The sequence below is a fragment of the Typha angustifolia genome, chromosome 10 (genome assembly GCF_048772165.1).
Source record: "Typha angustifolia cultivar Huaian chromosome 10, ASM4877216v1, whole genome shotgun sequence".
NCBI lineage: Eukaryota > Viridiplantae > Streptophyta > Magnoliopsida > Poales > Typhaceae > Typha > Typha angustifolia.
The window spans coordinates 12,009,398-12,023,492 of record NC_133248.1 but is presented as its reverse complement, the minus strand read 5'-3'; the positions used below and the strand labels follow the sequence as shown (position 1 = coordinate 12,023,492).

Sequence of the window (14,095 nt, the reverse complement as noted above, 5' to 3'; positions counted from 1 at the left end):
GTACGGTTTCTTAAATTCTATAAGTTGGAAATAGGGCAGTATGATGAGTGGTTCCATAATTTAATAAGATCACATCAAAGCATATATGCATATCGTATGTCCGCGTCAAAAGAACAGTCTAGTTACAAGAAAATAACTTGGGTGCAAGGAACATAGAACTAAGAGAACAAGCAGGTAATAGGAACAAGGATAACATTCCACTAGTTTATCGTCAACACCAATTGAGACAGGGAATAAGGAATTTCCACGTCATCTCCAACCAATAACTTAGGACTATTAGCATATATTGCAACAGATTTTGCCCGTTGTTTCTAGCATTGCAAAAGAAAAGGAAAGGAAAGAAAGAACTTTAAAATGAGAAGGAAGAAAAGAAGACCCATAAGATGCTATAATATTTAGTAAAATGTAATCCCAGCATTACATATACCATCCTGCCAAAACTTATAATTCCATCTCCTCGTGAGTCGTGACAGGGTCAAACAACGAAAACTACTACGCTATATTAATACCAACACTCCATTCCTACCTCTCTCAATCGAAGCTCAAGCTTGAATTATAGATAACGAGATCACTCCAACCCGCATCCCAACTTCCGGAATCTCCACGCAGGCCCAGAAAGTTGTCCAACATAGGCGGCTCCTGCATTGGCTTCTCAGTCGCAGTACTATCCACAGAGCTCTCCAGGAAATTCCCAAACTGCCCATTCGACGCGAGAAGCGAGCTGAAGCTCCCGTTCATGTCGAGCAATTTGTAGTCCGAGTCGATCGCGGGGCACGCGAATGAGACGGTCTCGGCCTCGTGCTTGGCGTTGGAGGACGACGACGACGACGTAGGGAGGCGCTTGGAGGACGCGGCGACGCGCTTGGAGTTCTTGCGCGAGCCGCCGCCGACGGGGATGTTGCGGAGCGCGCCGCCTTTGGTCCAGTAGCGGCGGCAGGACTTGCAGTAGTGACGGGGCTGGGAGAGGTTGTAGTTGTTGAAGTAGCAGAACTTGGTGTTGGTGGAATCGCATCTTGGGCATTTGAGATGCTGCTCCTGCTCTGGTATTTGCTGGGTGGCGTTGGAGGATTGGATTGGCTTTGGGTCTTGCATCTTTCGGAAGAAGAGGAGGAGCAAAGAAAGAGATCTTCTCAATTGGGTCTCCCTCGGCTTTTGTTGATTAGATAGAGTGTGGGAGAGATAAAAGAGTGGTAAGAGGTGGGGTTTTATGATTCCAAGGACAGCGGCAGAGACAGGAAAATAACTAGTTTGACTGTTTTGGAGCAGAGAGGATTACTCCTGTTCTAAGGAATAGGAATCATCCAGGACAAGTAGATGGCAGAATTAATTCTCTTTCTGGGTCAAAGGTAAGCAGCATGCCATGCAGGCTTATCAGACTTCCAGATTGCAGGATTCTGGAGAAGGACAAAGGAAATAGGAGCTGCAAAGAGACAAGAAGAGAGAGAGAGAGAGAGAAAATCTTTTTTCTCAGGTTTGGAAATATTTGCTGCTGTGCTAGTGTGATCTTATGGCAGGTGCCTCAGCATAAGTACTTGTGGTTATCCTAATTAATATATATATATGAAGATTACTTTGGTCTAACATGACTTATGGTTCTTATAATATATCATGTAATTATTACCAGTATAAATAATTATCGGGGAACTAGCATAAACAATTAGAATTGATCCGATTGTCTCGAACTGTATATCGAATAAGAAAACTAGATGCGAGGGGTGAGGGCAATTTAGGGAAACGGCGCTAGTGGGCCCCACAAGGAGACGTGGCGTCCCATCGTGTCGCGCCCCCAGGCGACCACTGCGGTGGAGGCGTGGCGCGTGTGGGGTCCAGTCGCCATCAACCGGAAAACGACGACGGGAACTGCTCATGGCGTACAGTTTCCGAGTTTGCGTAATAAGTGCGAGCCTTATGCGAGAATAGTGTCCTGCCTAATCTGTGCGAGATTAGGATAACTTCTCAATTCTCCCTTCACTATTCCTGATTTACAGCGGTAGACCGGATAACAGCAGCAGCCAGATCCGGATAGCACGAATTAGCAAGCACGTTTTATTTCCGGTATCGAACCAAACAGGCGACAAATAGGAAGAGGGGAAAAGGCGTACGAGAACAAAAGACAAGAGACAAATTCCTGCAGTCTTTTCATTTGGAACAAGACGTCGCCATAAATTGCAAGCGTCCGAATTCAACTGGGAGCTTATTCTTGTTCAAGGATTTATTCTGATGATATCGGATAGCTATCTGCATTTGGATTCGTTACAGGATGGGCTCACATTTCCTACTATTCAAGTCCAAGGTCTGTTAGGTGACTTATCCAATGGATCCAAAATGGGCCCAAAGATAAGATCACTGAAGGCCCAATTGACCCTCTTTATTTTGCATCTCTATATATGAATAAAGTAATAATCTAATTGTTGGGTGACTTCATTATATTTGTGTGATTATATAGATGCACGCATCTCATGTTATAAAGAGATAGAAATCACAGACTATAAATCTTGATAAACAAAAAAATAAATCAAACAGAAGATCTCTATTTGGTTTGATTCCCAATCATAAGAGGAAGCAGTTTCATGATTAACTCGAAGAATGTCCGGTTCTAAGGAGATATTTGATTATGAAGCTAAATTTTCACAAAGGCTGCACAAAATAATCCAAAGTTTATCTGATACATAGAAACATATATATAAACAAAGTCTCGTAATTCCAGCGAGCACATAAAAAACTGCTCTCGTGGATCATGCAGAGCTTATTAAAATGGCTTCAGGGTTTGCTATCTGTGACTTGGGTTTCTTTAATTTGTTGCCTTTTACCTATTTGCTCCCATGACGGTACCAGCTCTTCTCCTCCATGAAGAGCTAAAGAATGAAATCTTTGTGCCAATCCACAGAAATATTCTTCTGGGACAATCTACAATGTCTTTTAAGTTCATGGTGAATCTTTCTGCCACAATGTTAGGCTTAATCTGGACCACTACAGTCTTTTGAACTATGCCTTACAACTGGGCTTTGATCCGAATAGAAAATGGGAAAAAAATGGAGATAATTGCATACACCAATGCCATCAACCACCACGCTTATATATATAAATAGGCTTTCTTGAAATGAGGATATAGGAAGTTTCTATGAGATGAGAGGGATGGCATCATAAAACAGCCTGTCTAAAATTCATTTAAGTGGGAGATTTAATTTGATGTTGTTGTTGCGAGACAGAACCAATCATTAGCTGTCTTGAACTTTTATATCATCTTCATGCGACTAGGAGTTTGGTCTTATAAATGTGGCTTCTTTTGGAGAGGCTTTGGATTGCAAATTTCAACAGTTTCTTGCATTCTTCCCCTGTTCGAAACTCACTGCTTCTATTCATGGGATTGGTGTTTGAACCTAGTGTTCCATTGTCTAAGATCGCAACTTCTGATACACACGGAGAAGACTCCCCTTACTTTGCTGGTTGGAAAGCTTATGACGAAGACCCATATGATCCTATCATTAACCCCTCGGGAGTGATTCAGATGGGATTGGCAGAGAACCAAGTGAGCTATCAGTTTTGCATGCAAATTGACAACTCGACCTTTATGGATTTCATCACTTTTATTCAACTTATTGGCGGTGTTGGTTAACTTGAACAGGTTTCATTTGATCTGCTGGAGAATTACTTAGAGGAACACCCAGAGGCATCAAAGTGGGGGAATGGAATCTCTAGCTTCAGAGAGAATGCCTTGTTTCAAGACTATCATGGGCTCAAAACTTTTAGAAAGGTAGCATCTTTATCTGAATTTCGAGCCTCAACTATTCATACAACTTTATTTTATCTAGAAATGATACATAGCCATCAATATGTTCAGGCAATGGCAAGTTTTATGGAACAAATAAGAGGAGGAAGGACTAAATTCGACTCCGATCGGATTGTTCTTACCGCTGGTGCTACCGCGGCAAATGAGCTATTAACTTTCATCTTAGCAGACCCAGGAGATGCTTTACTAATTCCAACTCCTTATTACCCAGGGTAAGAGCTATAAGCTAGCATCTAGTTTTCATTCTGTACAACTTTTAAGTCCCTCACAAAATTCTTTCTCAGGTTTGATAGAGACTTGAGATGGAGAACAGGAGTTAACATCATTCCAGTCCGCTGCAACAGCTCAAATGGATTTCAGATTACCCTCCAAGCCTTAGAAGATGCCTATGCTGAAGCAGAAGCGGCGAAGATAAGAGTAAGAGGGATTCAATTGACAAATCCTTCAAATCCGTTGGGCACCGCAATCACAAGATCTGTGCTTGAAGTGATCCTAGACTTCGCCACGCGAAAGAACATACACTTGATATCAGATGAGATCTACTCAGGTTCAGTATTCTCACAGCCTGAATTCGTCAGCATTGCAGAAATTGTGGAAGCGCAAGATTGTCGGAGCTCCTCCGAGAGGGTTCACATTGTCTATAGCCTTTCCAAGGATCTTGGCCTGCCTGGATTTAGAGTTGGCACAATCTACTCATATAACAATGAGGTGGTGACAACTGCAAGAAGGATGTCAAGCTTCACACTCGTGTCATCACAGACCCAAAGGATGTTGGCTTCAATGCTGTCTGATGAGGAATTCACCAAGAATTACATAAGGACTAATAGAGAAAGGCTGAGAAAGAGGTATGAGTACATAATTGAAGAGCTAAAGGCAGCTGGAATTGAGTGTTTACAAGGGAATGGTGGCCTCTTTTGCTGGATGAACTTGGGACCCTTGCTTGAAGTGCCCACAAGAGAAGGAGAAGTGAAACTTTGGAACTTGATACTAAATGAGGTGAAGCTTAACATATCCCCAGGCTCTTCAAGCCATTGTTCTGATGCTGGCTGGTTTAGGGTGTGCTTTGCTAATATGAATCTACAAACACTAGAAGTTGCATTGAGGAGGATAAATTCTTTCATGCAGAAGAGAAGAGGAACAAGTCAAGGGCTCTCTTAATTAGTACTTTTAGATCTTTTTCCTGGCATCCTTTTGATTCTTTTTTATAATAACATCATTATGTGAAGCTTGGTTATCTCCTAAAAGGATTAAAAACCTTGTAACTTTTTTCTTTTTGGTCTCTTTTTATTTTTGTGAGGAGGTTTTGTCATATGTTGATAAATAATCTCTTGCAGACAAGCTTGTCGCCTTGACCTTAGCAAATATATCTTGCAAGTTTGTTCGACAAGGAAAAATAACAGCGAATGCACGACTATTGAGGAGTTAAGGATGGCTTGGCTAAACCATGGCTTCATAAGCAGAGGAAAAGAGCAGGGCATCAAAGAACTGCCATTATATGTGGCATGCTTGCATGATACTTTGGAATCATAGAAGTTGGGGGTATGATACTTAGGATCATATTGGTTCCTAAGATCAATCATTAGTCAACTGTGGATCCCTTCATCAAGAGACTTGCCATTAAACTCTCTACGAGACTGGAGGTGATGAGAGTTGGCAATTGCTAAATCTTTAGAGAAATATAACTCTCCACGAGATTGAAGATTGCTCTTCGCTCATTGGACAGCTAAGAATTGTTATCGGTAAGAAACAAAACTACCAGCCTGTGGCTTTCAGTTGTCAAATGTGGTGACGTGGCAGGCTGGTGGGTTTGACTTTCTATAGAGTCAAACATCTGCCCTCCGTTGACTAGGATTTTCAAATTTTTTAAACCCTCCGTTGACTTAGCTTCTTAGCTTTTTTATTTTATTTTATTACGAGCTGAAAAAGGGTAAATTCTTCCTAGATATAGAGTCCCATATGTTTCACCAAATTTTTGTTAAAAAGTCTAGGTTTTAAGTCGTGTGTGTTGTTGAACTATTACTTTAAATTATATATCGTTGATACCTACTTTGGATCGTTGCACTATCGAGATGTTCTTCTACGCCAACCACACCGCCGAGCTATCAACTTAATCAAGCTATTGAGCTAAGCTATTAACCATCAAATAATTTTCTCCATAATAATTATTTGGGTTAGAATAGATCTCATAGTCTTTTTTTATCATTTATGAATTTGAAGGCTAGATATGGACTGAAAAAAATCAACCCTCTATATATACAGAGGCATTTAAGCCTCACTAAGATTTTAACCAATATAGTAAGCTGCATAATCTAGGCTTTTAAGTCATATACGTCGTCGAACAATTACTCTGAACTAAATACCGCTGAGACCTGCTTTAAGCATTCGTGCTGCTGAGTTATTTCTCTAAGCCAATTACACTGCTGAGCTATCAACCAAGTCAAGTTACCAAACCACCAAATAATTTTCTCCGTACAATATTTTTTAGAATTAGAGTCGAAACTATAATCATAAAAAAGTATCTACCAACTCTAGCTAGAGTTGGTTGGTTAGATCTCATATTTTTTTTTGATTGTCAATGAGCTATACCCAGCTATGGATTAATTGACTGTCGATACGTAACCGCGTCGACAACGATAAGGTTACAAAGTTCTGGGGGTGCGTTGCTTGGCCGCTCGAAAGAGCTGAAGCCAGAGGCCACGCTAGCCTTAGCAGCTGCCCAGTCAGCAACTTTATTTGGTTCTCTACCTACGTAAGTAAGCCTTACATCCAAACATTCATTCGCGAGCTCAACACACTCCTGCACCAGGTTACGAACGCACCAAGGGCTGTGCTCTATCTGCTGCATGCATCTGATGGCCTCGAGGCAATCCGTTTCGATCTCCAACCTCCATGATCGCAGGGAATGACTACCAATACTCTGAGTGATCCGTTTCTTCCTGGGTTGGATGAAAAATTTTCTACCCATTGGGCCCTTATAATTTGGATAGCCGGCCCGTTTAGCCAACGTATCACTGTACTTAAACTAGTGCCATTTGCGACGCAACGCCCAAGCGAGGTCTGTTCCCGGTTTCTCTCATGGCTCCTTCTTCGCTATCTCCTCCGGAGATCCCCATGGAGCTCTTCTCCCACAACCGAGAGAAGCTTCTCGGAGCCCTTCGCGATCACCTCGCCGCCTCCTCTCGTCCCCTTGCCGGTTTCGTTCTTCTCCAGGTAGCAACCCATTTAACCACCCCCTTTGGTCCATTCGATCAATTCACCACGTTCTTGATTCGATCTTTTTCTCAGGGAGGGGAGGAGCAGACGAGATATTGCACGGATCATGTAGAGCTTTTCAGGTATTCGCCTATCTCGATCTTCGCGGCACGGGATAGATCGTGTGTTCGTTAAGGATTTTGGTTAAAGATTTATGTTTGATCTTTTCTGTAAATGCTTATCCTGAAGTTTATTTTCTATAATTTATGCTAAAACCTGCAGGCAAGAGAGTTATTTTGCTTATTTATTTGGAGTAACAGAACCAGGTTTCTATGGTGCCATTGTAAGTTTACTCGTCGAGCTTCTGCTTGCTTACTGGCATTTATCTTGGCTAATTTATCTCGGCTTTAGAAAGTTATTTTAAATAAGTTGGGGTTTCTTCTCCACCATGGAGCTATTAATTCGTATGGGATAGTTTAGGAGATGATGATTAATTTTTCCTTAGCTTATTTGTGGATAAGGGAAGATGACAACTCATTAAGTCAAATTTGAAATCCTATGATTTTCCTCTGCAATATTTGCCTCCTAGTACATAAAGCTTGCATGCATGAAATCTGAAATAAAGCCTAGTACATTTGATCATTCTTTCTTATGTTTCCTGGTTGTTGTTTATCATTTTTTATGTTCTTATGATGGCTCAAGCTGGCATTCTTTAATTTTTTATATTTGGCTAAGAGAAGGTTTGTTGTTCCTGAAGGACATTACGTCTGGGCAGTCTCTTCTGTTTGCTCCAAGGTTACCTGCTGATTATGCTGTTTGGTTGGGTGAGATCAAACCATTATCTTACTTCAAGGTGATTCATTTATAAGAACTTCTCTATAACACTAACTATTTCCCTGGTTATTATCATGTGAAACTGCTCGAACTTTTTTATTTGTATTTCAGGAAAAGTACATGGTTGACGTGGTTTTCTATGTTGATGAGATGGTTCAAGTTTTACATGATCGTTGTGAAAAATTAGGGAAACCTTTACTTTTTCTCTTGTATGGGATGAACACAGACAGCAGCAAGTTCTCAAAGCCTGCTGGATTTGAGGTACATGAACTTGGCAGTTCTTGCCATCTCTTTGCCAAGTAAAAGAATGGATGATGTTCTTCTTCTTTTTTTCCCTCTAAAAGCTGCTGAACCTTATGGGATCACTCTGAGATTCTTGTACTTATATATATAACAATCAGATTTTAGACACCACATCAACTTTTACTTTGCATTTGGTGAATGAGAGTTTTATTTGTGAAAGAATCTTCTTTTGAACAGGCCAAGCATGCCACTCTAACCTACCATCTCGCTTTCCAGTTCACTGTAGATTATTGATCGTGCTTGATCATCAGATGCATTACACACAATATTGATGTGGTTACTTCATAAAGGGCAAGTCACACTGTTAAGTAACTTTCATAATTTTGTAGGAGCTGGAGAAGTTTGATTCTGATCTAAGCACCCTTCATCCTATTTTGACCGAATCCCGTGTTTTTAAATCTGGAATGGAACTAGCCATTATTCAGTATGCCAATGATGTGAGCTCAGAAGCACATATTGAGGTATGCACATTCTTGTAAGTTTCTTGTATTTGTGTTATGATACTGCTGAATGTATGCCAATGATGTGAGCTCAGAAGCACATATTGAGGTATGCACATTCTTGTAAGTTTCTCGTATTTGTGTTATGCTACTGCTGAATGTATTCTTTTGATTGTTGCTATATGTATATCTTGCATGGTATACTAGTTCTGCATAGCGATTTATATGTTCTAGGACATGTCATCTCATTACCACAACAATGCAGGCAATTCTAAATTCTAATCAATATATAGAAATGTAGTTTAGTCCTCCAAACTTAATATCTTTTGGGGTTAGAAAGCAGAACAGTTATATCAGATAAGCAAATACATTGAAAATAGTAGGTCTAAAGCAGAACAGCCACCTCAACTTTGTCTGCTTTCTTTTCACTTTCAAGGATGTCACCGAGTTAGTTGTAATCAGAAACAAGAAAGACGATCCTGACTAAGAGACTCTTTGGTTGTTTTTCTACTTTTCCAGTAATAATTTAAGTTTAGCTATGCTAGCAATTTTTTTATTTATTTAAACTCAACCTTAAAATCTTGGAACTGTGATGGTGCAATTTGTTCTTTGATTAAATTGATAGAATTATATGTGGCTTCAAATGGAGTTCTTTATTTTTTATATGTTGTTGGAAATTGAGTTTGCGAACCCAAAAGGTTACTTCATTTTGATCTCTGATTCATGTTGCATTTTACTAGGTCATGAGAAAAGTGAAAGCAGGAATGAAGGAATATCAGTTGGAAAGTACCTTCCTTCATCACATCTATATGTATGGTGGCTGCAGGCATTGCTCATATACATGTATATGTGCTACTGGTGAAAACAGGTAATCTCTTAGCCATGCGCAGGACAATCATATGCTTTTGGGAGCTTAAAAAAGCAAAAGTCTTATTACTCAGTGACAGTATATATCGCCACAGCTGTAGTCCAAATTCCAAAGTGCTGATCATGATGTTTATATTTGTTTCATCTTTTACCATCAGTTTGATAGGTAGAAGCTGTTTTGCTAAAATGACCTGACCCTAACATTTTTCTTCTAAGCTACACCTATTACCTTGTCAAAGTAAGATTACTTGCCCAAAATCATGAGCGGTGTTCAATTTCTGTCATATTCCTATTGATGCTATATTGACGTTGGGCTTGATTCACAGCTCTGTTCTACATTATGGCCATGCGGCTGCTCCAAACGATCGAGTATGATTCTTTTTTTGGTCTTATCTGCATTATTACATTATGTTGCTTCTCATTTTTATTTCTTTCCACCTAAAAGAGGCATGCATGTCTATGCACATACACTGTTCCCGGAAATCTCATTGGCCCTGGTGCTATCTGCTTCTATCCAATTTTCATTTGATTCTAGGTCAGAGTTATGCTACTAAGTATCAATTATTAACCGATGTTAAAGATGATCTTTTCTCGCTATTAGATGGTATTTAGATTCTGCATAAAAACCCTCGGGACTTTTAGGTTCTTTGCTATAAGAATTGGTGGCTTGGTTAGCATTATCTGCATTACTGGACAGGATGACCTGAATGTGAGATTTTAGGCCCAGCCTGGCTTCTCTGGAAGTTATTAAAATCAGTCGGGCTTGGGCTTAGGTTTGTGTGAAAAGTTTGCTGGGAAAAGATTTGGCTAGATTGGAAAAAATGGCTGGTAAACACTGTTGCATGTCATATGTTTTATCTGACTTGACCGACTTATTTGACCTTTAGGTTAGAAGATGCATGAAAGTGATAACAGTACATTAGATGTTAAAAAATTAAAATGCTAAAAGGATTACTTGATTTAGCTAAAAAGACATGTTCTTAAGTTGTTTAAGATGCACAAATGTTTCATAGAAATGCTATGTTCTTCTTGGTTCATATACAATATTTCTAATTAGAAGTTGATCCCACATTTAACAAGCAAGTGCTTTTGAATATTACCGCCAAACAAGTTCATGTTGACTGCAGAGTTTATTTACTACCTCACATTTAACATATTCTATCAAGAATCAATTTTGAAAAGATTAGCACTTATATTTCTTATGTTTGTGATCACTCGTCCTTTAGAAATAAAGTAGAACTCATTGATACAAATTGTGGTTCATGGTGTACCATTGCCATCATATGATCTATCTGTTTCAGACCCTGAAAGATGGAGACATGGCGTTGTTGGATATGGGAGCTGAGTATCACTTTTATGGTTCTGACATAACATGTTCCTTTCCTGTGAGTGGAATTGGTTAGCTGTTCTATTGTTATTATTATTATTATAATTATTATTATTTTGCTTTTTATCTAGGTTTTTATGCTTAATTAGTATCACATGATTATTTACTACTCTTAAGTCCAATCTTGTAGACTATACTGTAATTTGCTATACTTTGGCTAATATCAACAATGGCAATGAACCATATGCATCAGAGGTGATGACATGACCCTTTTGGGATAGTTTTGCATTGCATCATTGCATGTAATCTATAAACTAGTTTGAGTGATATAGTAAAAATGACAAAGATTGGTGTATTATTCACGAGAGAGGGAGGGAGGGAAGCTTCAATGTGAGTATAGGACTAAGAATAGCACCAGATGAATAAAATATTGAATATTACCTATTTTTTAATGTAAGAACTCGCTTGTTTGGAAATGCTACTCTTTTGTGTACAACTCTTAAATCTAAACTGTTTTCATCTGGATGAGCTTATTCCTTGTTAGGTTAATGGCAAATTCACGGAGGATCAGATTGTAGTCTACAATGTGAGTACTTTATCTTCAAATTATGATGTTCTTAATAGAATAGATTCTTCTTGCAATTGAACTTACTTGCCAAGGTTCTGAGACTTTGTGCTTCTTCTTGAATTTGTATTGTTGACTGTTGATAAACTCTTGGAATATTCTGAATAATGCATTCAGTTGCCCTGCAGGCTGTTCTTAAGGCTCACAATGGTGTTATATTAGCAATGCGACCTGGAGTTAGCTGGGTAGATATGCACAAGTAAGGGTGGATAGTTAACTAAAAAGTTTAAGTGAGACACATCTCTACTTTCAATTTGCATTCTATTATTTTTCACTCTCTGGTTAATAGAGCTTGTTTTTTTACAGAATATGTTGCAAAGTAGTTTATGATTCCATATGTAATTTATATGCCAATAATAGGCATCTGATCTTAGCATGTAGACATTTTTATTTTGGATGAAAAATTCCATCCTTAAAATTCTTATCTTGTAAGATGCATGATTTCCAGCATTATCCAGCTGCTTTGGCATGTCAGTTACCTTGGTAATATAGCAGATGGTTACTGCAGTGATTAATTAGGTTTCTAAGTTCTAATCATAAGATCTAATGAGTCGGTTGGGCTTATTCAATGTTTATAAATTATAACTTTTTTTCCACATTTATTTTCTCATATCATTGTCAACATTTACATATGCTATCTACTAATGGCTTGCCTAATGATATATTATGCCACAGGCTAGCAGAAAAGACTATCCTTGAGTCATTGAAGCAAGAAGGGTTAATCCTGGGGTATGTAGAACAGAATTTTCTCAATACTATATTGTACAGAAAACATACTAAGCTAAAAGACTTTTTGTTTCAGTGATGTTGATGACATGATGTCCAAAAGGTTAGGTGCCATATTTATGCCTCATGGTCTTGGACACTTTCTTGGAATTGACACCCATGATCCAGGAGGCTATGCTAAGGTCAGTGAATCCTCTGGTGATAATTAAGATATTTCATGTAGTTCAATGTTGGTTTATCCCTTTTCTTCCTTCACAATGACATCAATATTTATCCTAAATGCAGGGAATGGAAAGACCTAAAGAACCAGGATTAAGTGCCTTGCGGTCCGTAAGAGAACTTCAAGAAGGCATGGTTAGTAATCATTTATTGGTTTACTGTTGAAAATTGAATAAAATTACAGCAAAGCGATGACATTGAGACTAATTAAACCTAGATTGGTTCAAAAAAAAAAAAACTACTTATTACTTAATCAAATTTAAAAAAGCTAGGTACCTTGCCCATGTTGATTATAAGATGTGTTTCCTGAGAATCTTGACTATCTCTTATCCAAAGAATCTTTATCTAGACAATTTAAGAAAAATAAATTATTTGCTTGTAGCTTGTATTTTTTCATCACACATCATCTTCTTCTTTACATCTACACAGCATGAAATCATGTGACCATGTCATTCTTGAGAACATCTTGAGATTATATCATCTCTTTTATAGGTAATCACAGTGGAGCCAGGATGCTATTTTATTGATGCTCTGCTGGTTCCAGCAATGGAAAATTCTGTTACTTCAAAGTTCTTTAACCATGAAGAACTTGAAAGATTTAGAAACTTTGGTGGAGTCCGGATTGAAAGCAATGTGGTATGTCCCTCAATCAGACTTGGTTTTCTAACTTGTGCACCATCCATGTTGTCAATATCTCCAAGTTATTTAAAATGCTAGATTTTATAACATGTATGACTATCTTGAAAGAAGTAAAAGCAGCTGGATCCATATGGTAGTCATATACATGGGTGTTCATGCATCCATACCAAATGTTCATGCATCCATACCAACATCAGTACACTTCGGCAGTCTCCAAAACTTGGATTTTCTAGTCAGGTTACTGATATTACACTTACATATATTTGTGCAAGACTCTGGATTCTCTTAATAGATATTGTGCTTCTGAAATCAATTCAGAAATAAGTTCTACTCTATTGTGTTAATAGGATCTGCGCAAGAAACATCTCATTTCTCAGCTACCTAGTTCTTGCAGCGGTGTGTAAAAACCGTGTACCTTCCACAGTAGCTTCCTTTTAGTGCAAAGTTGTCTTATAAGAAAGAAAGGAAAAGAAAAGCTAGTACTTCATGAAGATTTAAGATGCTTGTGGTGTGCCTACATGATCTATTATTCTGATAAGGCTTTGTTTATTGACCTCCAAGTGGGTACACCTAGAATTTACCGAAGCTAGAAAATAAAATGATTGTTGAAGCATTCAGAAGATGAACAAATGTCTATTATTTATGTTTCTTGCTAATGTGCTTCACTTTGCAGTACGTCACGGCCGAAGGCTGCAAGAATCTTACAAATTGCCCTCGAGAAACTTGGGAAATTGAAGCAGTAATGGCAGGTGCACCATGGCCAGACTCTGGTTCGATCAGGAGAGCAACTGAAACTGGCTAAATGTCTCTATTTTACGGACGAAGTGTATCATATTTAAGACACGTCAATAATGTTTGGAAGAGTTATCCAGCTGTGGTTTATGCTAATGATGATTAAACTTGGGGCTGAGCATTTTCCGTTGTTGTTTCTCGAATAGGTGGTTAAAAGTTATATACATGGCTAATCTCCTTGTGAAAAGGCTGCCTTCGATAAGAAACTTTTTAACCTTCGTCCCAATTATTCAGGAGGAATAAGGGTGTTAATGCTGACGAATTTATTCAGAGAATATTGTTGTGGTATCTACTCTAGTAAAAAGGAGGGAAAAAAAGTTTATAAAGTTTGTAATCTGTAC

The 14,095-nt window shown here is 38.6% G+C and overlaps 3 protein-coding genes across 3 annotated transcripts; 2 read left to right on the top strand and 1 right to left on the bottom strand.

The window, feature by feature from the left end:
* Window positions 1–531: 531 nt before the first annotated feature.
* LOC140769288 (dof zinc finger protein DOF3.1) lies at window positions 532–1,092 on the bottom strand. Its single transcript, XM_073109953.1, has one exon. The coding sequence runs from the start codon at window positions 1,090–1,092 to the stop codon at window positions 532–534; it is 561 nt and encodes a 186-aa protein (XP_072966054.1).
* Window positions 1,093–3,361: 2,269 nt separating this feature from the next.
* LOC140769076 (1-aminocyclopropane-1-carboxylate synthase 7-like) lies at window positions 3,362–4,953 on the top strand. The gene is made up of 4 exons (XM_073109626.1): window positions 3,362–3,529; window positions 3,626–3,754; window positions 3,842–4,002; window positions 4,075–4,953. Exons 1-4 carry the CDS (start codon window positions 3,362–3,364, stop codon window positions 4,946–4,948), a joined length of 1,332 nt encoding a protein of 443 aa, XP_072965727.1. The 3' UTR covers window positions 4,949–4,953.
* A 1,878-nt stretch (window positions 4,954–6,831) lies between these two features.
* LOC140768254 (uncharacterized) lies at window positions 6,832–13,875 on the top strand. Its single transcript, XM_073108466.1, has 16 exons — window positions 6,832–7,000; window positions 7,076–7,125; window positions 7,265–7,325; window positions 7,740–7,835; window positions 7,928–8,077; window positions 8,449–8,580; window positions 9,300–9,427; window positions 9,753–9,795; window positions 10,728–10,811; window positions 11,298–11,339; window positions 11,507–11,577; window positions 12,054–12,107; window positions 12,181–12,286; window positions 12,390–12,458; window positions 12,816–12,959; window positions 13,636–13,875. The coding sequence occupies exons 1-16, from the start codon at window positions 6,866–6,868 to the stop codon at window positions 13,762–13,764; spliced, it is 1,494 nt and encodes a 497-aa protein (XP_072964567.1). The 5' UTR covers window positions 6,832–6,865; the 3' UTR covers window positions 13,765–13,875.
* Window positions 13,876–14,095: the final 220 nt, after the last annotated feature.